Source organism: Acartia tonsa, chromosome 10 (genome assembly GCF_053477335.1).
Source record: "Acartia tonsa isolate MP-2025a chromosome 10, ASM5347733v1, whole genome shotgun sequence".
Taxonomy (NCBI): domain Eukaryota; kingdom Metazoa; phylum Arthropoda; class Copepoda; order Calanoida; family Acartiidae; genus Acartia; species Acartia tonsa.
This window is the reverse complement of record NC_137269.1, coordinates 6,312,810-6,338,478: the sequence shown is the minus strand read 5'-3', so window position 1 is coordinate 6,338,478 and position 25,669 is coordinate 6,312,810. Positions and strand designations below refer to the sequence as shown.

The 25,669-nt window shown below is 31.3% G+C and overlaps 1 protein-coding gene across 7 annotated transcripts in view; it reads left to right on the top strand.

The window, feature by feature from the left end:
* LOC145330278 (uncharacterized) overlaps window positions 1–25,669 on the top strand; it is a 173,657-nt gene that overhangs the window by 98,499 nt on the left and 49,489 nt on the right. For 4 of the 7 annotated variants that reach the window (XR_013883349.1, XR_013883348.1, XM_080174910.1 and 1 more), the window contains exons 3-4: window positions 16,869–17,452; window positions 17,697–18,257. Coding sequence is in view for 4 of the 7 variants with exons in the window: in XM_080174910.1 (XP_080031036.1) it covers window positions 17,144–17,452; window positions 17,697–18,257 (870 nt within the window). In the remaining 3 variants the exon portion in view is untranslated. Of the gene's footprint in view, window positions 1–16,868; window positions 17,453–17,696; window positions 18,258–23,367; window positions 23,458–25,669 lie in introns of all 7 variants that reach the window. The other 3 variants (XR_013883347.1, XM_080174908.1, XM_080174907.1) reach the window with 1 other exon arrangement.

The window sequence follows — 25,669 nt, the reverse complement described above, 5'->3', positions numbered from 1 at the left end:
CCTACATCGAACAATTTTAGTGTCTCTGCAAAACGTTTTATTCATAAATTGAAAAAAAATAAAGCTATTACCTATAATCCAAGCTGTTTAGGAGATTGTAAGTAACCAAAACTCAACCAGTTGATAGGGGTAGTTTGTGTCTATGAGGAATACAATTATCACGCGTTTTCTTTTGCCGTGCATTGTATTTGCTTTTTTAGGGCTTATCAAAGAAGAAAATTTTTATTTTTTTTTAAATTATCTAAAAGTTTTTAATTTTTTCTACTGTTTGTTATTGTCTAAATTTTATATGGACTGCACACGTATATGTTATTGTGCTAAAAAAACGGTTTTGCATAATTTTGTGTTTGATGGCTAGAATGGCATAATTTGCCAAGTACCTTATAGTAATTTGTCAGGGCTCGGCAGCCGCGCGTCAAGGAAAATCAACCTTTTACTTTTTAGAGAACAGTTAGAAGGCTAAACCGTACCCAAATATGGGAATCCAAAAGGGTTTCTTAGTCGCGGCTGCCGAGCCCTAGTAATTTGCCTCTCCTAAGCTTCATATTCAAACAAGAAATTTTGTCTCAACTATTTCTCTGGACCTATAAGAAGCTTCATTGTAAATGAGAACCATAGTGGTTCAGCGGTTAGCGAGATCCTTAGATACAGACAGACGGACAGAAATCCTGTTATTTTTATACAAGGTTTATACTCCCTACACCAACAACTCTCTTTTCTCTCCTTGTACTGGTGTAATAAATCATTTTTGAAGGATTCATAAATTAATGGAAACATTTCCTATTATAGATTGCTAACATGAGTTATAGGGGGGGCATCAAAAATTAGATTTTTTGTGAATTGTTGATGAATGAAATATCCTATCAGTTCAAAACTGTTGGCAGAACAAAAAAATAATTATTTTTTTGGTGTATGCTTTTTAGGAAAACATTTTATATAAAGTTGGAGAAATAAAGCTCTGTACAGTGTTTGTTAAATTTTGAAGCTTTTTTTCACATATATTGATCATTAATTTTAATGTGATTTCATAGATTAGATCTATTTGAGATCTAGACAAAATTTCAGAAAAAGAATTAAGAATTTTTAAACGCAATGCATTTAGTTTGATTTTTTAAAAAATATCTAAGGGGAGATTTTTACTAGGGGCAATTTTTCTTGGGAGGGTGGAGGTACCCTCCCCCGAAATAGTTAAAAACCATTCATTGACCTTTAGGAAGCTTCACTGTAAAGGAGAACTATATCAGTCTAGCAGTTAGCGAGATCTTTTGATACAAACACTTATTCATCCTTTTACTTTGTTTATTAGATAGAATATTTCTCTAGTGAAGGTGACCTAGTCTTGGCAAAATTTATATATTATTTATATGTTTACACAAAGCAAATAAAATAAATACATATTCTACGTTTAAAGCCAATCAGAAAAAAACTTTGCACTTGCTTAAAGGGGTAGTTGCACGAAATGCATTTAAACTTGAATTTAGTGAACCGCATATTTTTTCCTGGTTCATTAGTTAAACTATATTTTTATGGCGTATATTTGAAAGAATTTCAATTTCTACCACGTAGTTTTTAAGATATCAAGACTTGAAAATCGTCTTTTTAAATTACATATAACACAAAAATGTAGTTTAACCATTAACTAGAAAAAAATATGCGGTTCGCAAAATTAAGTTCAAGTGCATTTCGTGCAACTACCCCTTTACGAAACGGAGTTGGATCTGGCGAAAACAGACATTTGTTTAAAGATTTTTCGCGGATTTTAAAACAGTACTTCAGCCCTAGCTCTTTACAGAATTTTGAGGGGGGGGGGGAGGTAAATGGCTGAAAAAATAATTTTAATATATTTGTGAGGACACTAATTGATTTAAACTAGGGAGGTGCCCGTATTTAATATTAATTGAAAAACTATCAAGTATACCCAGAGGGTAATAATTTGAATTACACATCGTGATTTTATCATTTTTAAAAGCGTATCTACTCTTGATTTATATATTGTTAGCTTCCTTGTACCTTACAAAAATTTAAAAAGGGAGGGAGGAAGTTTGTGCTAAAACTCCGTAATGGTGTGAGTTTTAAGGCTTAAAAACAGTAGTAAATTCACTAAATATGTGTATTCCTTATTGAAAACAACCAAAGATATTTTTATATATTTTATTATAGGTATTTAGTAAAAATTTTCGTTCTACAACTGTTTTTAAGCCTTAAAACTCACACCTTTACGGAATTTTAGCACAACCTACCTCCCCCTTATATAAAATTTCCAAAGCTATGCTTCATATAACCCTCTAATAATAGCATAAAACTTACCCAGGAGTAGAACAACGCTTGCCTGAAAATTGTAAACCCTAGGTTTGAGAGTAAGGGCTTATTGTAGTGAAGCTTTGCTGTGATAGAAACATGAAATTTATAATTGTATATCTATTTTTAGTTTAAATTAATCATTCTTCTACATCGCTCCCAACGTGTTTCATCGAATTTAAATCTCTCAGGAATTAAAAAAATATATCCTGAATTTTGTTCACCACATATCAATAATTTGCCTTGAATTTGAAGTAACGCCATTATAAAATAGATTTTTTTAGTTTAGTTGGGCCTTTTTATAAGCAAGGGCATTCTTACTAAATGGATTTTACGAACTTGAAATTATATGGCTAGTTACTACGCCCCTATCATTTAGGTTAAGTCAATTCTGACCAGCAATAAAGCGTCAAACTAAAAACCTTACTACTTTACATAATAAGATATCTTTGAATTCACTTGGAATTACATGTGAGAGAATCAATAGATGTTGTTTTGACGTACGGACAGACCCTAATTACAAATTATCTGTGCTATTAAATTAAATTTTTTTCAAGGCATCAATTTATTCCTGAAAATTTTCCTATATTACATTGTTAAAATTCGCCCATTTCTGTTTTGGATGTAAAAAGATTTATTAATGTTGAATTTCGAGGTAGATTGTGTGTTAAGTAGGGGGCTTCAATTCTTATAATTTTAAAATTTTAAATAAAAGAATACATAAACCTTTGTTAGCCAGAGAGTGATAGGACATATGAATGTAAGATTTTTATTCCAAAACTCGTAACATCCAATCCTTTTACCCAATTATTTAATCTACAGAAGGGGATATTTTGTTTATCAGCATTGGGCATGCATATCAATTTATCGTCTATTGTCTTATCCCTTTAAATCCCTGTTCATTAGCTTTTTATGATAGCTCAATCTTCTGTCAAATATTTTTTTCTTCAAGAAACTAAAGTAACCTAAAATCGAGTTGTCCTATTTAAATATGTGTAGGAGCCAGATGGGAAAAGTGTTTATACAAAATCCATGTTATAAAACAGCAACAAAATTAGCAGATAAAAAAGATAAAAAAAAAAGATTGAAAAAATGTTTGTTTACAATTTTATTCAGCCAAATAAATCTTGAAATTCATTTATCTCTAAAAAAACTTTTTTTCGGTTTTGACCTTTTTGTGAGGACATTTAGATGTATTTATTTATCTTCAAAATTCCCCCGAAATTTGTTATTTTACAAAACGTTTTTTCACATGAACAATATTTTTTTTCTTCGTTTTATGCATTAGATTTATTCTTTTGTAATAAGTCATTTTTATGTATTACTAAACACATGTTTGGTAATACTAAACATTTTTGATCGTAGATTAGAATTATGATTTCTTATTTGTTGGCTTAAAATCTTAGGGTTTTGATTGAACCAATAATGAACCAAGAGAAGGAGTAATTTTGATTATCATAATTGGACGTGTGCATCCATTTATCGTACATTGCCGTATCCCTGCGTTCTGTGCTAAAGTATAGTATTGTTATAATTGTATTTACACTTAACTAGTGTTATTAAGCTTCAGTAGAAACAAAGGGTTTCTAAACCTCTTAAATAGTCTAATTACATCATAATTACAACTGTATTTACATTGTGATTTCTAAGTAGTTAAAACACAAGAAACAGCTTTAAGTTAGATTAGGATAATGGAGGTGCAGTTTAAAACCTTTTTGTCTCTCTTCCGCCTATATAAGGTATTAAAAGGGAACACTTTTCTAAGAAAAGAAAAGGCATAAGAGAAAATTTAAGCTAAACTGTTTTGGTTTTAATTAAAAGAAGGTTAGAATAAGCTTCTTATAAAGAGGGGGGGGCGAAAGTGACACTTTTTGAAACCAAAACTAAAAGTCAACAAAGGAACTCAACTAAAAAAAGAGTTACAGGTCTGAGATTTTGCATGGCAGTTGCTTTATAGGGGTACAATATGGAACTGTGAAGAAACGGCGGCGCACCCGCCGAAAACCGCCGTTTCCCGCCGAATTTTTTTTGTCTTTTCTCGGCGGTTTTCGGCGGTTGCGCCGCCGTTTCTTCACAGTTCCATATTGTACCCCTATAAAGCAACTGCCATGCAAAATCTCAGACCTGTAACTCTTTTTTTAGTTGAGTTCCTTTGACTTTTAGTTTTGGTTTCAAAAAGTGTCACTTTCGCCCCCCCCCCCTTTAAACCCTATGGTTTAGCCGTTTACAAGATATTAATGGACACTTGTACAAAGTCTACTAATTCTTTTGTAGTTTAGATTCTCATCCCAAAATTGTCAACATACATATCAGAGTTTGTGTGTCTCGAAAAATCTTGCTTACTTTTTATGCTTAGGATTTGTCTCTAAATTAGGTTAAGTTATATATACTACTAGAATCTTCACTCCCAAGAGTGTCTTAGGGTTGGGTGAACATGTTTCTGGTGGGTCTAATTTAGCCTTATACACGTATCTCAAAAGGCTAAAAACCAACCCGCGGCATAAGAAGGCTTCACTGTAAAGGAGAACCAAATCGGTCCATATCATATATTATGGGGTAAGTTGTCAATAGATCGATAAAATGAGTACATAAAGCTTTGCTGCAAAAAAATCTCATATAAAAAGTACAAAAATTTCTCTTCAAACTGTATGATATTGAAATAAAAGTTATTCTTAGCCATAGAAAACTTTTTGAGATATTGAATTTTAAAAAGTTGAAATTTCTAAAGACATTTTTATCAACTTTTGTATTTGGAATAAGTTTTTAAATTATTTTATTGAATTTTATTTTAAATAGATGGTTCATTATTTTACCACTAGCTGGTTCACCCCTCGAGTCCTCTCAATAGTTCTTTAAATTGAAATAAAGGGGAGGGGGATTGCAATAATAATTTTTCCAATTACATGTAAAAAGTTTCACTGAAACTATATTGAACTAAATTAGTCCAGCAGTTTGCGAAATATTCTTTTGCAAACACTAAGATAAACAGACGCACATCCTGCCTCTTTTCCGTAATGAGATCGATTAACCTAGCCTCAAACCTGCCTGCTTTGAGAATTTTAATATATCTCAAGAAAATAATTAACAGACATACGAACATCATACTACCTACTATAGTTTATACCTAGTTTTGTTTTAGAAAATTTTTTTTTATTTATCCTTAAAATGAATATTTCATACAAAATCAACAATTTCGTGTAATAGCAAAATGTTTCAAAATAAATTTGCTACTTAAAATAACTTTTATTAGTGACATTTAAAGGACACTATGTAAGTTACATGATATTGTTGAAAATATTGCTGTCAAAATACATCCAATAGCCCATAACTTTGGACTAAAAAATGTTCCCATATTTAAGTTAACTTATTTCGAATTTGGCCCATTCATCTATTTTTTGTATTATGTTTTGAAATTACTAGAATTTTTCAGGGATCTAAAGGGATAAGACAGTGGCTTACAAATTGATGTACAGTACATCCCCTATGATGATACACAAAAAAAATCCATCTTAAGATTTAACTCGTAACAGTCAACTTAATGAACCAACCAATCAAAATTCAATTGAAGTCTCCAAAGTTGTTAAGCCAACGAATGAGAAAGTGATATCATAAAGGACAAGCTTCATCCAAGCTTATTTTTATTATTATTATAAATAACCTTTGCTTCTGTGTATTTCTTGTCAAACATTATTTTTAAATTGTGCTATTATTTAGTTTTACAGCTAAAATAAATATTTTCTTTTTATGCTTCATATTTTATTTTTGCAAGATATTTTGTATTCTAAAGCTCGCATCTCTGCCATGTAAAGTATCTGCGTTTAAGGGGGGGGAATTTCTGACACATTTGCGTAAACCTGGTGTATAGGCTTTATCTTTGGACTGAGAGGATAGGTTATTAGGGATAAAATCATTCTTATATGATGAATTTCCCCCAGATTTAAGATTTTTTGGATAGGCCTCCAGGTTCCGGAGCTCCAGGCCTCCAGGTGTTCTCTGTACAGGTAAAAATTAAAAATAAGATTTTTTTTTTGAAGAGTTAGAGGTAAACTTATAAAACAAAATATGCTTCTTTTTGATTGTTATTTACATATTTAAAGAAAAAACATACATATTTTGTCTCATAAGCTGACATCTAACTCTTAAAAAAAATTTTTTTTTTTCATTTTTACCTGTACAGAGACCATCTGGAGGCCTGGAGCTCCGGAACCTGGAGGCCTATCCAAAAAATCTTAAATCTGGGAGAAATTCATCATATAAGAATGATTTTATCCCTAATAACCTATTCTCTCAGTCCAAAGATAAAGCCTATACACCAGGTTTACGCAAATGTGTCAGAACTTCCCCCTCCCCCTTACATCAGCAGAAGACTGTTTTTCTTTATAAGATTGTCTTAGGTGGGTTTTAGGCTATATTTCTACCCTTTCCCCCACCCTTTGAATTAAATTTAGAGCCTCTAGTCGCTAGGGGCGTAACCACTAGTAATACTATTAGTAATACATGTTTAAAATGGATGTACGGCCATTTTGGTAATGATTATTGAGTTGCTACGCTTTCTAAATCGTACCTAAATATAAAAGGAATCACCATGCAAAATTTGAAATAATTCGCTTTTAATAATAATATTGACGTAAACAGTTCAATTATAAAGTTTTAAGCTACATAGCTGTTTATGTATGTAACCACATTACCTACTTAAAAAAAAAAAAAAAAAATATTATTTTACTTTTTTCGCCCACTTGTGTTATTTTCTGATAAACGAGTTCTTGGAATTTTCTCAAGAGACGGATTTGTCTTTTTTCTTCTAATAATAAAATTTCGTTCCTGATAGTAAAACAAGGATGACAACATCCATAAAAGCGAAGCACTGAAACGGTAGGACAAACGGACATTAACACTTGTATAGTATATGAAAAATCGGAACATAAATGTATAAATGTCGAATCAAAATTGTAGGTAAATTTGTTGAAAAACTGCTTAAAAACATGATAATGGTTATGGACATACTTACATTTTTGGACTTGATTATAGAGTTGCTTCGCTTATAATATTGTTCTTTGTTGTCCCAGGAATCAATATACCAAAAATCAGATCAAACGGATAATTAAAACACTTGAAAATTTGTTGTTAAAAAAGTAGAAAAATCAACATGTTTAAAATGGACGTACGGACATTCTGGTAATGATTATAGAGTTGCTACGCTTTCTAAATTGTACCCAACTACTTCAGGAATCATCATGCAAAGTTTGAAATCGATAGGACAATTCTAACATGCCTAAATTAACGAATAAAAGCTATCTATCTCGGACGGACGGACGTACGGACGGACCGACCCTAATTATAGAAAAGCTTCGCTTTTAAAAAAGTTAATAAACATTTTTTTAGTCATTTGGTTGTACCTTCCCCCCAAAAAAGTTATTAAACTTCCCTTGAGCTATGAAAAGTTTACTGAAAATGAGAACCATATCGGTTCAATGGTTAGCGTGATCCTTTGCTACACACACAGACATCCTGTTACTCTTACATAGGGCTAGATGAGCCGTCTGCATTAGTTTATGAAAAAAATAATTCTTTTTAATTTTGTAGAGATTCATTTTTGTTAGAACTTATTTTTTTCCGAGAACATTTTAAAGCCATGAGGAGGGGAAATTTGGCAATATTTTTTTAAAACTGCTAAAAAAAATTCCACATGGAATGAGTGTATTGGTGGTAAGGTTCAATAATGATTGGTATATTCAGAGTAACATCGTTCGAATATTCCACTAATATTGGACGATTTTTATAATAATATTCATTACATTAAAAATAGAAAATAATGTCGTCAAATACCTTTTTGTAGTCTAAAAGAAATTGATAAAAATAAATTTTCACTAGGTAGTATATTATTGTCTTCATTGCAAAAACATAAAGTTTTGGACTAATACCCTGGAGAAAAATAGATAGATAAATGGGATAAAAAATATGTAGGTAGATAGATAAACCCTTGAGAGTTTAGAGTAGGCAAAACTTTTGAGAAAATAATTTATCAGCAAGCAAAGTATTAGAAAAAGTTTATTTTTATTTGTTAATGTTTAAATCTGTTTTTCCCTATTGAAAAAAAGTGATAAAATCATCTAATTTTAGTGAATAATTCAATTTTATGCAACTTTTATTAATTTCTACTTTAATTAAAAGCCCACATCTTCTTTTCTTGAAATACTTAAACTGCCCTTAACCTTGAGCATGAAATGTAACACTTTTTATCATAAGAGATGTAAGTCCCCTTTACTATAATATTAAGTATATATATTATGATGAAATAGCTGTTTTTAATTATAATCTGCATCGTGTAAACACCCAAGCATCAATCCCTAACTCTACCTTTACATGAAGCAACTTTGTGTCTCTTGGGCCGTGTTCATTCATTACACACAATTTTTCATACGAGAATTTATTTTCTTGTATTCATTCGAATCCGGTGGATAGGAACCGGTTCTCAACCATACGAAAAAACTATGTCTAGCATCGTATTATATCCAGCTTTTTACGAATATAAAACTCTACAATCATAAGATTAAAACCAGTTTTTTTTAGCCGGCGCCTTTGGCATCTCGGGGCTTAAAAACTTGCTTTAATCTTATAATTGTACATTCTATGTCCGCGGGAAGCTGTTTATAATACGATGCAAAAATAACTATTATCTTTTTTTCCTTTTTTAACAAGTTAACTTATTTCCATGCTTTTTTCATTAAATTACTAGGTACACTTCTCCATTCTTTTCTCATCTTTAATATATTAAACTTACACAATTGCTACTCTTTTTTGACATAATAATCCTATTTTTTTTTTGGTGAAATTGTATGACAATGTCTCCAGGGTATCAAGTTGAAAAAGTTTTTCACAATCAGTTTAGGCCCCGCCAATACTTTGATCTAAACGTTCAGGCAAACCAACACACAAAAAATAGTAATTTTTAGCAGGGATGCTACTTTAGAATGTACTATTCAAAGCCTGTCATAGACGTCCAAGGGTTGGGGTGAAGAGGTGTTTGTTTACCCATCTCAAAGTTTAAAACCCCTCATTTTACACCCCCCTAAAAATTTTAAAATATACTTAGGTTACCCCCCTAAAATCTTTAAAACCTCTTATTTCACCCCTCTCAAAATAAAAGGCTTGGACGTCTCTGTGAACTGTTCTATCTTAATCTTAATTTGTAATAAAAAAGCTTTTCATGTGTCCCTTATTGCAATTGTTTTTAAGTTGGCTGATTTTAAAGATTTTACTTTTTTCATCAATGCAGAAACACTCTTTACTTTGATCCCCGAAGAAGACTTTATTGATTCTGATTTCAGGGATTTTTTTCTACTTTTTAGTTTTTAGCGTCTAAATTCACATAAATAACACTAAACTTTTTCTGTTTTTATCCCTTTATATGATAACATTCCTGTAAAAATAAAAAGAATACTTTTTTTTACTTACTAAGTAAATATTTTTGTAACTCTTTAGATATAGATTTTCTGTTTTATGGAATTACGTTTCTTGCTACTTTGAGATGTAATATTGGCAGCCCACTACCAAACACACACACACAAACACATATTGAATCTTGTAGTAAATATAATAAATAAGGATTAAACATTTTAAAATCTACAAAATCTGTAATTTAAAGAAGCCGATTAAATGTATTAGATACAACAAAAATAGAATATTACCTATTTAGTTTTTTTCTTTCGAAATTTCCATTTAGAGGAAAACTTAATTTTCTCAGCTCCTATTTAGAATAGACGGCTGAAATTTGTCATGAAGATTCCTCGTACCATCGAGCATCCAATATATAGATTAGATGGTCCGTTAGTCTGTCGGTCATGCCTTAGAAGACAAATGTTTATATCATCAAACGATCAAATATACTTCCATGAATCCACTTTGTGAAATAATTTCAAGATAAAAATCATAATTAATTCTCCATGTTTAAAATATATGTATGGGCCACTCTGGGAAAAATAAAGAAATTGTAAAAAAAAAGAAAGATGTCTTTTTAGATGTAGGAGTTGAGATGTAGGGAAAGATAATCAGAAGCGAATTCTGTTGGCCTAATTTGAATCTTTGATTTCGTAATAGACTTTTAGATTAAAATATATTCATATTGTTTTTGTATTTTTCAGGTATTTATTTCAGCACTATTATTTGAAAAAGGTTATTTTTATAAATATGATTATTCAACTGGATGAATAATTAAGGGACAGAATAAAAAAGAAAACTAAATGTAACATGAACAGAATAAATCAGAATCGGCCCTTCGGCCGTGTGGGTAGCCACCATAATGTAAAGTTACCACTTGGAACATATTATGTATATGGCAGCCACAATGGCAAACTAATAAAACTACGAAAAATTTGTAATAGCAAAAACAAAAAAGATTAAAAAACAACTGTACATTGAATGACGTAATATAGAGGTATAGAGAAATGACCTTTGGTCAGGGAAATATTCACAAGAAATTTCAGAAGCCTCTCTTTCACAGCATCCCTTAGATAAATCCAATTTCTACCAAAGCACTTTGAAGATTTTGAATCTAAAGGGATAAGACAATGGCCGATAAATTTGTGTTTATCCCCATTGATAATACATAAATTTACCCCTTATATAGTTTACAATTGGTTTTTGAAACGTTTAGACGCTCCACTTAATGAATCAACCAATCAAAATTGAAATAAATGTCCCCATAGCCAAGTTAACGAATTAGAAACGTTGCTATAAAACTTGGGGGACTAGTGCAATAAACACCCGAATGTCCCCTTCCTCACTGATCTTTAGTCAGCGTTTGGTAACATTACAAAAATGCCCAATACACGGTCACTCAGAAAGGACATGCCAATTTTCTTTTTATCTCTTTCATAAACAAATAAGATATTCCAACATCTTTTTGTTCAACATTTTTTACATTTCTGTAAAAGATTTTTATTCTTTTTTTGCCACTTTGTAAATTTTTATTTGTATTTCTGACTCTTCTGTAAAATTCTGCCTTTAGTATTGGGAACATAACTGATACAGGGAATCTTTAGGGATAAGACAATAGTTTGATAATAAAACTTTGGGTACCCTAATAACCTTTAGTCCAATGATCTATCCCTCCACTGAATATTTACAAAATATAATTTAGAGAATATATGGATAATGTTATGTCAATTAAAGATAAAATATCATTCCCCCCATCAAAAAAATATTCAGTTGACTATCTATTCATCCCCATATTACTTAAAATTGCATAGGTATCTAACTTTTAATTAACGGAAGCTTATCTCAGAATCTGTATAATGTCTTTTTTTCTTCCTTTATCTCTCCATCTTTCTATCTTCTCCTAATGTCTTTTTCTTCCTTTTCGAAGATGCTACCAAGCAATAGATATTATAAAATTATTGGATATAGAGGGTGAATCTAGATTTTTAAAATGTGAAAGTAAAGACCTAAAATGCTTTCTTAACAGTATGTAACATACTAGCGGCTTCGCCCCTAGCCTCTAGGAGCTTGGGCCCCAAGAGGTTTGATAAAACTAAATTTTCGTATTTTAGATTTAAAATAAGAATTTAAAAAAAAAATTCTTTGGGGGGGGGAAATTTTTTTTTTGGAGGGCTATGGGTTTTCCAACCCTCTATTTTAATTTTAGTTTTTTTTTGGGGGGGAGGGGGTATTTTTCATTTTTAGGGGGGTAGGGATGTCCCTCCCCCCAGGAAAATAGTTATAAATCTTCCCGGGACATATGAGAAGCTACCCTTTAAAGGAGAACCTGATCGGTTCAGCGGTTAGCGAGATCCTTCGCTACAAACAAACAGACAGACTTTGTATTATAGATATGATCTAAGGACATGATTTGTTGTTATTACTACCAGTTTTATCTTAGATTTCCTAACCCTCTTTGAACCACCACAGGGCTATTAACAGTTATTTCTTGCGTCGTATTATAAACAGCTTTCCTCGGATATAAAAATGTTCAATAAAGATTAAAACCAGTTTTTTATATTCATAGAAAACTGCATATAATATGATGCTTGACTCAATTTTTCAGTATAGCTTAGAACTGGTTCTATTCCACCAGATACTAATAGGTTTCGAAGCGGTACTGGAAAAAGACTTTCTGAAAATCACTACCCAATATTTAGATTCAAAAAGATTAATTTAATTTCTATTTTAATACTTCTTTTAAATGTTTTCAAACAAATTAAGATCAAGAATTGATTATTTAAACCTCTAATATTTTACCTGTGTTTTTGACAGTGCAAAAATGTGGGGGGAAATGTGTGCGAATAAGGAGTATGAGTATAATAATATGCTGCTTCTATAATGTAACACAAATTGTCAATTTAATTGAAATTTTGGGTTGGGTTCTTTCTACACCTAAACTTTGTCATAATTGATGATATTAACCTACAGCTTCTAAGGCAATATGAAAGAAAATGCATTAGCCTATGAACAGTCTTATTTCATTTTCATTATATAAAGACCAAAGTCTGCTTGTATAATACATACTGCCATATAATCTACTATAAAGATCCTTCACTTAATTTAGAATCCTGAGCTGATCTGAGATTTTGATGCTTTGCAAAGGGTCTAAAAAAATCAGCCAGTTAATGTCATAAAATTAAGGGTTGAGAGGAGAAGTGGGAAAGAAAATTGCTAAAAAAGAGATGGATAATCCCTCGTGTTTTTTTTGAGACACTTTATAAAGCTTTTTTGTTGGTTTTAGGTAAACACCAATTTTGAGGTATTCCTAGAATTATTAGACATTTTGATGCCTCTTCATTTGTGCATCCATGCAGGATACGGTACCAGGGATAGGTACAGGCCTCCCACAAATTTAAATTGTTGAACAGGGCATACAAAATATTAGAGTAAAACACGAGAGGGAGGTTAAATAACTGTATCTCCCCATCGCACTGGCCTTGTGCCGACTCTCAATTGGGTCATTGCAAATCAACCAATGGTGTGGTGTGTATAAACACATCCAAGTAGCAGACAATAATTTGGTAGCAGACGAAGATAATATAGATAGATCTGTTTACAAAAAAATTATGGATTTGCCTCTGGGGTCATTATTTTTTTGTTGAAAAAAAAATAGATGGGTTTAAATTTTCTCGATGCCATATTTTATGTTATATGTTTCAATCTGTGAAATAGCCTAAAACTTGCTTCTTACCTTTAATAAATTGATAATTGTGGGACAATCGTTGCCTTTTAAAACTATTTTTAACACATTGGATTTTTACAATTTTTAACTTTTAAAACATTTGTTTTAATATTTCTTCTTTGTTAACAAGGATATTAACATCCATGAATTGAATATGCAGTGCAGAAAGAATGAGAACTGATGCCAAAATATTAAATAACAGACGGACAAAATATTTTATAGAGATTGATCGCTGTGCGTTAAAAATTTGATTACTTGTAATTTTTCATAAATTCTTTACAGGAAGTTTTTTTACATTACAGACTAATGTATATTGCTTGCTAGGGATGGGAATCCGTCGAATTTTTGGGCCGGATTCGGATTCCGGATTCTGAAGGAATCCGTCAAAAAAAGTGACGGATTCTTGCGGATTCCGGATTCTTATTTTTGGCGGATTCCGGATTCGGATTCCGGATTCTAGCAGTATTTTAAAAGGCTGTCCGTCACAGAGGGATAGCTTTTTTCGTTAATTTATCACTATGATACTTGGTTGAAGCCTTGATTTGTTTAAAGTGTTGACTTCCAGCATAACTAAAACATTTACATCACATTAGTAATTATTTGTTATGTAGAAATTTTTTTTTTTGATCTTTGCCTTCAAACAGAGGGAGTTATAAGAAAAAAGACGGTAATTTTAGCCTACCAATTTAGAATCCGGAATCCGCTATAAAAAAACGGATTCCGGATCCGGATTTGGATTACAAAATTGGCCGAAAATTGGGCGGATTCCGGATTCGGATTCCGGATCCGGATTCCCATCACTATTGCTTGCATTTTTAAACGCATGGTAGTGGCTTTTTAAAGGTGAAGCTTTTCTATAATCAGGGTCGGTCCGTACGCGGATACCTTTTTTCGTTAATTAAGGCATAGTAGCATTGTCCTATCGATTTCAAACTTTGCATGGTGATTCCTGTAGTAGTTAGGTACGATTTAGAAACAGTAGCAGCTCTATTATCATTACCAGAATGTCCGTACGTCCATTTTAAACATGTTGATTTTTAAAAAAAAAATTAACAACAAACTTTTATGTGATCTAATTATCTGATTAATCTGATTTTTGGTATATTTATTCCTGGGACAACAAAGTACAATATTATAAGCGAAACAACTCTATAATCAAGTCATAAAAATGTAAGTATGTCCATAAACATTATCCTGTATCAAGAAGTTTTTCAACAAATTTACTCACAATTTTCCTTTGACTCTTATTCATTTATATTCTGATTATTCAGTTCTTACACTATACAAGTGTTAATGTCCGTTTGTCCTACCGTTTCAGTGCTTCGCTTTTATGGATGTTTTCATCCTTGTTGATGATAGCATAATATAACCTACCAAAGACCAATATATACTTTCTTAAAAACAACACTTTTTCTTTCCAATAAAACCTTAATACTATTAATGATTTAATATTCGACATTTTTTCTTATATTTCAAGTTTAAATTAATGAAGTAAGTATTAAAATTATGATAAATCTATAAATCGATATAGAAATATAATTTTATTAAAACCAATATAACCAAGAATTTGTTCATATACATACACATATTACATATAGCATGATAATGGTTTGATATAATATAATGTGTTTATATCATACTAACTATGTTGCATTTTAGCCAATTTAAAAATAAAGTTTAAGCTCGTTATATTTTAGTTTTTCTCTTGACTATAATAATGTAATCTTTATAAAGTAACAGGATCTGTATCTGTTTGTCTGTCTGTGTGTACCGTTGGATCTCTATAACCGCTGAAACGATATGGTTCTCCTTTGCAGTGTAGCTTCTCTTAGTTCCTGGCATAGTTTTTAACTATTTCGGGAAAGGGTACCACCACCCGTTCTCGGGATATTTTTTTTTAAAACAAAAATTAATAATGGGGCGTCCAATTCAACCGTCCCTTGAGGCCTCTAGAGCGTGGCGGCTAGTATTATATCACAGGATTAATGATAAAACCAATGATAGGGAAAGGGAATTATTAAAGATTTAATTAAAATAATATTTTGCACTTTTGTGTGAACGTTACTCCTATAATTATTGGAAAAACAATTATTGAATGCATGATGTTATGCTTGAGTTTGAACATTTTTTTAAAAATGCGGGGCTTTTCTATTGTTAAAGTCGGTCCGTACGTCCGTCTGTATGACAGAATTAATCACAAACAAATTGATTTTCTCATAAGATAAACAGTGGTTTTATCTCTACATTTTTCTCTAAATTATTTTAATTTTTAACGCTGCGCTTCTTATAGACATTATTATCATTGTTTTAACATAGCTGCTACTCAATAAAATTAACCTAATCTACGCCCTTTCTTTCCCCTGATTAAACACTTTTCCTATGCTTTGGCCTATCGTGTCCTTGTTTTTTTCAATTCATCTGACATATGAAAATTATTTATTAACTTTCTATTTTGTATGATGTGTTTGATGAATTTTTACTAGATACAATTTTATTAAAAGCGAAGCTTTTCTATATTTTGGATATTTTATTCCCTCCATTATGGATTTAAGCAGCGTTGCGGAGCCGTTTGATTTTGGTGCGGCTCCGGCTACCTAATGGCACAAACAATGTTCAATAATGAATGTCCGTTTGTTTGACCTCTTAATTTGTAAAGCTTCGTTGTTTTGGATGTTGTCATCCTTGTTAGAATATAACGTAAGATTATTTTAAAACCCTAGGTATGAACTTTAGAATTTTATAGTAGTTCTAAATTTGTCTTTATTGAGTTGATAACATAAGACAACATAATGTTTAAAGCCTAAACATATATTTACTTAGGTACTTTATTAATTTCTATACGCTTCTATTTATATACTTTCTGGTGGCTTTAACTTGATATCCTTTGACATTTAGTGTTCCTATATTACACATAATTTTATATAATAGCAAAATTTTCTTATTGGCTTCTTCAGTCATAAGTATACGAATTTTGGGCTATATTTTAAATTTTAATAACTATTATACCAGCTTTTTAGCAGTCATGCAATTTTTTCAAACTTAATCATAATATACACTTTTTTTAGCAAAGTAAACACTCTATTTTTTTTGCGGGTTTTTGAGAACACCCTGACAGGAAACAATATATCCAAAGCGCACAGCTTCCGATCTAATCAACCATTCTAAGAATAGGAATATAAAATCTAAAATAGTTGAATGTGTGTTTATAGGGTCGATTTGTCATGGTTTGGTCAATGTAACAACCCCAAAAAGAGTTATAAACCTTCCTTGGACCTATAAAAAGCTTTACTTTGAAGGAGAATTTTATTGTTTTTGAGATCCTTCGCTTCCAAATGACAGACACCCAAACAGAAGATAGATAGACAGACATCCTGTTTATTTTATCTAATATCTTTTTTTTCTTTTTCAGATCTTGGTTGCATAAAGAACTTAATAGAGGAAATATTGTTAAACGCTTGATTACCCACACATTCAATATACGTGGTGGGCGCCACATCAAATAAACTTATATTAATAAATACTTATTTATTAAGAAATATAGTGAAAAAAATCTACCAAAAAAGCTATGTATTCGCAAAGAAACCAGTGATATTATATTAATTAAATTAAAGAAAAAGTTATAGATATAAACTGAATAACCGTGAATACGGTTTTAAAAAACCATCACACACTATACTTAACACAATGATCACTCAACCCAACCTCGAGGGCGGCGGAAGCGTGGTAGCCGCACTACCGGTGGATCAGGTGCCCCAGGGCGGCGTAGAAGACCTGAACTCTGTGCTCGCCGCCAATGCTGCTGCCAACGGCGGCTCCAGCGTGGAAAAAGAACAGATGCCGAAACGGCTGCACGTGTCAAATATCCCTTTCAGATTCCGCGACCCGGACCTGCGGCAGATGTTCGGCAAGTACGGCACAATCTTGGACGTGGAGATCATTTTTAACGAGAGGGGGTCTAAGGGATTCGGTTTTGTCACATTCAGTAATTCACAGGTCAGATTTGCATTAGTTTTATCTAGGTACCAAATTACTGGCAGTTTCCCTCAAATCGCTTGGTCAAATTCTTCTGAACCCCCTTTATTCTGAAAAGAGAGGAAGATGTAATTTTAGCAAAGCATTGATATTTACATGATACATATATACACAATTATTTACACTTATAAATGCCTTGATGTCTATCTATTTGTACCTTTCTGTCTATCAGGTATTCAGCTATCTATCTTGATATTTATTACAGGACGCAGATTCTGCCCGCCAAGAGTTACACGGCTCCATCGTGGAGGGGAGGAAAATTGAGGTAAACAACGCCACAGCCCGAGTACAAACCAAGAAACCGGCAACCTCCGCCACAAGCATCGCTGGCTCCGTTATTCCCAGCGGTATTGCCGCCATTCCCGGCGTGGCCAACATGGCCGCCGCTGCTCTAAGGGGCGCGGCAATCACACGTGGTAGATTAATGCGGGCGGGTCTACCGGGTCAGGGTGCGGCAGCTGGTCAGCTAGGCGCAGCTCTACCCGCCCTTCAATTACAACAGCTGCAACAACAGTTAGGCCTTTATCCCGGGCTACAGTCCGCCGTTGGGCTGGGCGCACCGCACCACGCCGCGGGCGCTCAGGCCGGTGTACAGGGTGCCGCAGCCGTTAATGGAATTAATCAGTTGTACGGGTATGATCAGTTGTTGGGCGCGGCCGGCCTTGGCTTGACCACAGCCGGCTTGACAGCGCCGCAGTTACAGAACGCGTTGGCCGCACAACCAAACCTCTTTGCTGGCTTGGATCCTAGATTATTACAAGCTCAGGTAAGATTCTTTCAGCTAAAGTTTATTTGCCCAAGGATTGAGAAAAAAACATACACCCTCCAATTTCCAATATTTTGATTTTATGCGCCTCATTATTTTTCCACTCTTTAGGTAAAACTTCAGTAAAAAAGACATTAAATAAATCATTATTATTAAAATAAAAATCAGTATGCACATGATCATTAAAACACATTTTGTTTGGTTACCTAGACGTAGTACCCAAAGTACAATAAAAAAAAGTGTTTTACATCTTAATTAATTGACTGAAGTGAGTCTTTTTGTTAAATGCCAACCTACTGAAAATTGCATTTCTTAATCTTTTTTCTTCCTAATTTCTCTATTTTACCCTTATCTCATTTTGTTTCTATCTATTCTACCCTTCCCCCTCTCTTCTTTCTGAATCTATACCACCCCAATATTCTCTCTTGTAGAGATTTGGTTTAATTGGTGTCCAGGCCAAAAAAACATAATATTTGACAATAGCTAATTTGTGCCAAAAAGAGCTAATTGAAGAATTTTGAAGATTTTCTGAATATAAAAATCAAATGTTTTGTTGGTGGAATCCTTTATATTTTTAGTAAATTTATGTCCTTAGCTAATAATAAATATTATCTTTTTTGAATGGACGTAAGGTATGGTTAACTATAAAGCTGGCAGGGAGCTGTTATCTAGTATCTGCCAGGATTATACAATTAATGGCCTAATTTCTTCTGGAGGGGAGGGGGGGGGGGGGTCAACTCTTTAAAAGTAAGACAGTTGAAAATTGTTTCTAACTGGTTACTTAATGATAATAGAGGTTAATTTAAGTTTTATTTTATAAAGAAATATTCGTTTACTAATACCTATTTGTTTTGATTGAATTATTTTTGCTTGGAGGAATCTTCCCAATTTGAACCTTTTCTTACATAGTGAATAGGTTGAACTATGTTTATAACTTTAGGTACCTATACATTCTTTTAACTTAATTTGTTTAAATTCAAAGAATTTTAAAAATCCACAAAAATTCCACAGCGTCCCATAATTCTCAGATTTTTTACTGTGAATAATTTTGCACACTTTCTTTAATTGCTTTAATTTAAATGTTTGCAGATGATTAATCTATGTTATCACGCCCGTGCTCTACATATTAATGACATTTATACAGATTTATCGTTGTCTTTATATCCTTTGTTAATTGTGAAATTGATGACAAAGGTTTGATTCCTTGATTTTGAGCATTTAATGTTTGTATTCAAATACATTTTCAATTTTTTTTTAATGAGATCATCACTGCTTATCAAGTTAACTTCTTTGTGTGACAAACGCCAAAAATATGATATTTCTGTAAAAATAATTGACTTTACAAAGCGTTTGATTTTAATAAAAGTATAAAATTGCAACAAAAACAGGACAAAAGATTCTTGTAAATATACTTTAAATTATGGGAATTCTACATTGAAAAAGTCACCCTCTATTTTTAAGATTTAGAAAGTAAAAATTAATACCTAAATAACAATTTTTCCCTTTCATATAACAATAATTGCTTATTCTCTGAATATTGATGTTTCTATCTTTAGAAAAAAAGTCTTGTTTAAAAGTAAAGTACTTTTATCTAAAATAATTTGCAAAAAATGGACAAATGTGAAAAATTGATACAAATTTTTTTATGTTTTTTTTCGCAGAAGAGTTAATTTGTTTGTGCTTTTAGGAATTTTTGTGGGGTTTCCATATAAACAAGCTTCAGTTTAGGATCAGTTTTCTTAAATGCAATAATTAGAATTAAAGCAAATACAAAAGGTTTTAGAGGCCTCTAGGAGCACCTGAGGTGTGGTGGGTAGTTGATTTTTTTTATTCCAGTTTCAAAAAGGAAAAGTAAAATCTCCACCATAGAAAAATAGTTATAAACCTTCCCAGGAAGAAACTAAAACGTAAAGGAGTACCATTTCGGTATAGCTGTTAGCGAGATCTTTCGATACAGACACACAGAACTTCTAAATAGAATTTTGGTCATCCTTTTTTGTAGCATGATAATTTTGTAATTACGACATGATCCTAGAAAAAAAATATAGAAAGCAATTCCTCATTTATTATTTAAAATGTAATACATTTTTACACAATAATATAATTAATACAAAAATAGACAATGTAAAAAAAATGCTTGTTTTCATTCTCAATATGAAATAAAATCAATATTCTTATTTTTCATACTTTTATAATAAAATAAGTTAGATTTTTTATCAATTTGAATCATGTAATGCCTATATGAAATAACAATAACATTTGGATTTCAAAATTGCTTGATATGTTAGCTCACACCCACTCTATGATATCAAATAAAGAAATAAATGGAAATTTGGATCATTTTATAGCAAAGCTGAAGGAATAGGATTTTATACTGAAATAGTTATTTATCGGATCGTATTATAGACAGTTTATGCAGATTCAAAATGAAAAAAAAAACCAGTTTTGTTAGCCCCGAGGGGCTGGAATAACAAAACTGTTAATATATTTTTTAATTATTTTAAATATTCGTGGAAAATTGTCTGTAATACGATGTTATACATGATTTTTCGCTGAAAACTGGTTCTAATCCAGCGGATATTAATCGGTTTCCAAGCCATTTTGGAAATATAAAATCATCTACTCCTCTATTCCTGATTTCATCAATGATGCTTAGACGTTTTTACTGTTGTCGTTGCAAATTCTTTCAGAAATCTAATTGAAGCCTCGATCTGTGTGTGTCTCTTTAAAATAACATAATTACATCTGTAAATAGCAAATGTTACCGTATGTTACAAAAAATGTTACTTAGCCAAAAAAAAATCTGGAAATTACATTTTTTGATGGTTTCATGTTATTATTTTATTTTGGCAATAAATGCCTACTTCATTTCATCAAGCTACAAATAAAATTTCTTACCGTCCATTTTGGCAATAAATACTTCATTTCATTAAGCTACAAATAAAATTTCTTATTGTCCATTGAAAAAACAGGTTTTTCTTTATATTGCTATTTTGTAAAATTGTCTGTAATGTATAAACATATATAGATGTGTGTAAAACTCAAGAATATATCTGATGGCTGTTTTCATTCAAAAAAGATAATTTTTCGCAATTAGCTAAAAAAATACTGTCAAAAAAGACAAGTTTATATTTAGTTTAGAACATTAAGTAATAAGTTCGAAACTGTTTTTTTGTGGATTTTTAAAATACTTTGCTATTTTTATATTTTTGCTGCTTGTAGTAATAAATTCTCTTTTGAAACAAATAGATAGAATAACAAATATATTTGCTCTTATAAATTTCTATTATATTTATTTGTTACAGAAATATACTTTTAGAAAATTTTTTACCTAGTTAGTTGGCATTTAATAAAAAAGAACTCTTGTATTTATGATTAAACCATTAAAATATTTTGATTTGGTGCTAAAGGGCAAAATATTCTTAAGATCGATTATCTCTAAAAATCTTTAAAGGCTGCCTGCTGTACGTCGTTATAAAATTGTTATAGGTTTGTCTATAACTAATCAGGTTCAGCCAAGATGTAATGATGTTCAGGAAAAGCTTGGCTGAAGAAAATACGCGTATAAATCAGTCTTTTACGCGCATTTAAGTGCGCCGCGAGATAACTGCGCATTATTGAGTAATGGCTATTACAGATTATGTATAGGCCTTCTTTTGTCTGTTAAAAATTAGTGCGACCATAATATATACGGTAGGCCATTATGCGCCTTTAAGATAGATTTTTGGAGATCATCGATCCCAGGAACATTTTACCATAACCTGCATCTGATCCAAATATTTTAAATGTCTAATTACCAATTATTAAAAAGACTGAGGTAGACATGATAATGATGCACAAAAACATTCACAGTTTTCTTATTCTACTACTAATTAGAGTTTAGAGGCCCTTCGTCTGTTTCTTTTTGTGCGTGTGTTTTTATTACACCTAGTTAAAATTTTAATTTGTACATTAGTAGGTTTTTTCCCCTCCTTGTTTATTAAGAAAAATGTGCCTTAAAATTTACATTTCTAGAGTGTGCTGCTTTAATTTTGACCAACAAGTAAACCTGTGCACAGGTGGAAATCTAGATTTAGATTTTTGCTCGGATTACAATTACTGATCCAAACTCAAGAATGTGCTAAAATGTTGTTCAAAATGCAAGTAGTACCCTGTAGTGAAGCCAATATGAGAATGATAACATCTTGTTGATCATAATCTCCTATAATACAGGCATCGTAATGGCATATGATTAACACTTAAATACATAGTGGCTACTTTATTGTATATGAAATGTACATTATATTCACGAGCATAACTATAATTAAACAGCATGATGTCATGACTAAAAAACAAAACATATAAGCGAGCCTCTGTTATGTATTAAGAAACACTGTTAAAAATATTTTTTTTTTAAATGGGCAAATACAATTTTTAGGAGATACAAAAAAAATGTTATCTCCTTCTTTTTTGCAGTTATAATCGTTACAATGTATGTTTTATTTAAAAGTGGCTTGTTGCATTTTGGCATTTATCATTTCAATTCAGTGGCCCGAATAAAAATACTTGACCTATTTAAAAGACTATTGGCTAACCCCTTTGTGATGTCACATTCCCTCCCCCTTATAAATAATATAAAACAAGGATGACAACATCCATAGAAGCGAATTTCTGAAATGGAAGGACAAACGAACTTGTAGAGTGTCAGAACTGTAAAGCCGAATATTAACGCTTAAGATTATAGAGATACTTGTACCTTGTCGTAATAGGAATCAGTATTTAAAAAAAATACAGAATTTTTTTTGTGAAAATAGTAAAAAATCAGCATGTTTCAAATGGACGTACGGACTTTCTGGTAGCGATTATCATGCAAACTTTGAAATCGACAGGACATTTCTAACCTGGTTAAATATAAAAAAAGAGCTCACCGTTACGGACGGACGTACGGACCGACCCTAATTATAAAAAACTTCACTTTTAATAAAAAAAATTGGTACATCACATTGAGGTTAGCCACGTTAAATATATTTAAATATGTTTGATCTTTTTAAAAAGTACTTTATAGATAAACCATCACCTGTTGTTTTGTTTTGATACAATAACCTGTTTTGATTGATTGATTGATTACTAGTATGTGCGTGGCTCGCTAGATGGCAGTGGGGGTGCTGACCCAAGCTTGGCCCTCAAGCAAATCTATTTACACCAGATTCATGCGTCCCAGGCGTGTATCTTTACTCAATCTTAGCATGCACACAAAGTATTTATAATATCTAGAATGCAATTTTTAAAAAATAAAAGGGGGGGGTAGATTGTTCTAAAATTCTGTAAAGGTGTGAGTTTAAGGCTTAAACAACAATAGTAAAGCGATAATATTCACTAAATATGTGTTTTGCTTATTGAATAGAACCATAGACAAAAAGATTTAGTGAATATTATCGTTCTACTATTGTTTTTAAGCCTTAAAACTCACACTTTTACAGAATTTTAGAACAACCTACCTTCCCTTTTCTATTAAAATAATTTATTTTGTTCAACAAAACAATTTTTTGTTTGTACCTACGTATATATTATAAATACTTTGTTAAAACCAACCACGGTGCAAAACACAGTTGCACTATTTATCATTCAAGGGTGATATTCATAAACATATATTTTTTTTAACGGCTCAAACCAGTTTTAATTAAATCTAATTTTATTTGCGTTAAAATTTTTGTAAATATCACCCTATTTTAAAAATGCATATTTTTCTTAATTTGTCTTGAAGAGGGTTTCCCTCATTTTCCTCTTAATTTATTTACTTCAAGTGCATTTTTAAAAGTAAACATATGTACCATAATTTGAACTCTTAAAAACGGATATTTTAAACGTTAAAAAATCGTCAAAAAATAAGGACATTTAAAAGAATATTAAAGGCAATTTTTGTAAGAAAGAAAAGTTTCCCAAAATGGATTTAGATACATTTACCAATGGTGATAGAAAAATGGTAACTTGTTTTTGTTCAGTACACTCATTCTAAAAGTATTAACGGGTTATTGCTATTTTCTGATTTTATACTGTACAAAATTCCTGAACCATTTGTTTGTGACCATAAGTTTGCATGAAGAATTGCAGAAATATTATTGCATGCTATTAACTAACCAACCAATTCTTGAATATTCATATGGGTCCAGTTTTTAATATATTTTAAAACTTTCATATGTGGCACTAAATGATATGGCATAATAATTGCTCTTAACTGCCATACCCCATTCCCCCTCTTATTTAGAAAAATTAATCAACATCGAGAAATATCGCCAAAAAAATCCTCCAAAATTAATTTTAAAAATGTTTGAAAACTGGGCTCCTATGCATTAAAAAAAAACTAACCTATTTATGACCTCTTTTGAGGGGTATGAAATATGTATTTAAATATGATTTATCATCGCATACTATAATCTTTTGCCAAGTATTATGAATGTTTTTTTAAGAATACATTAAGCAAGACTTAATCTATAGGGGTGAAATACGATTTAATTATTTTTAGATATTTAAAAACATCTGTTTTTTTAAAGTGTAAGGAAAAAGAGTTTTGGAAAGCCTTTACAGTTATGAACCACTAATAGTCATACTTAAAGTTAATAGGTAATTAAGAGAAACTAAATTTGTATTAAAAGGAAATATTTTTATTTTTATAAATTTTTTTTTCTTTTCTATATTTGATAGGTAGGAAAAAAAGGTTTCAAAGTCTGACATTTGGTAAATTTTCCCTTTTCTTTTTTGGGCTATAATTACTTGCGGTAATGATGAAACACCTTTAAAAACGGCGAATTAGGTAAAAGTTTAGCTATCCCTCCCCCTTACACCACAAATACGATTTACTACATATTGCTTTTCCCTCAAACTAACAGAAGTCGCGGTTTTTCTCTACTTGGCATTGCTAAAAAGGTGGTTGTTTATGTTTAACAACAACGAAATGAAAGAAATAGAGCATTTAAAAGTTTTAGAGATGGTTGATTTATTCTTAAGGAAACTTCTACCCAAAAACGGAAGTAAGCTTGCAATAGCAATATTGGTTCAGTAGTAAGCTGTATTGTTTTATTATTTTTTATTCTTTGAGCATTTTTTAGCTATTTCTAATAAAAAGTTATAGGGAAAGCTGGAGCTCTAAGGAACGGATTATATATGTTAAAAGCTTTTCTTATAAGAAGGATATTAAAGTCAAAAGGGATAATTCACTATGACATTTTATTTTTTATTTTTTTACATTCTTTTTTTTATGAGAGAACAATGGGCTTTTGTTTACTTAGATAACTTTTTGTTTAATTGGTCCATTTAGTATTTATAATTACAGCTTTTATTGTCTTAATTATCAAAAGTTCTAAGAAAATGGATAAAGTCTTACAAAATCTAGCAATCATAAAAATTGGACTTCTTGATTTTATTTGTGTTTTCTC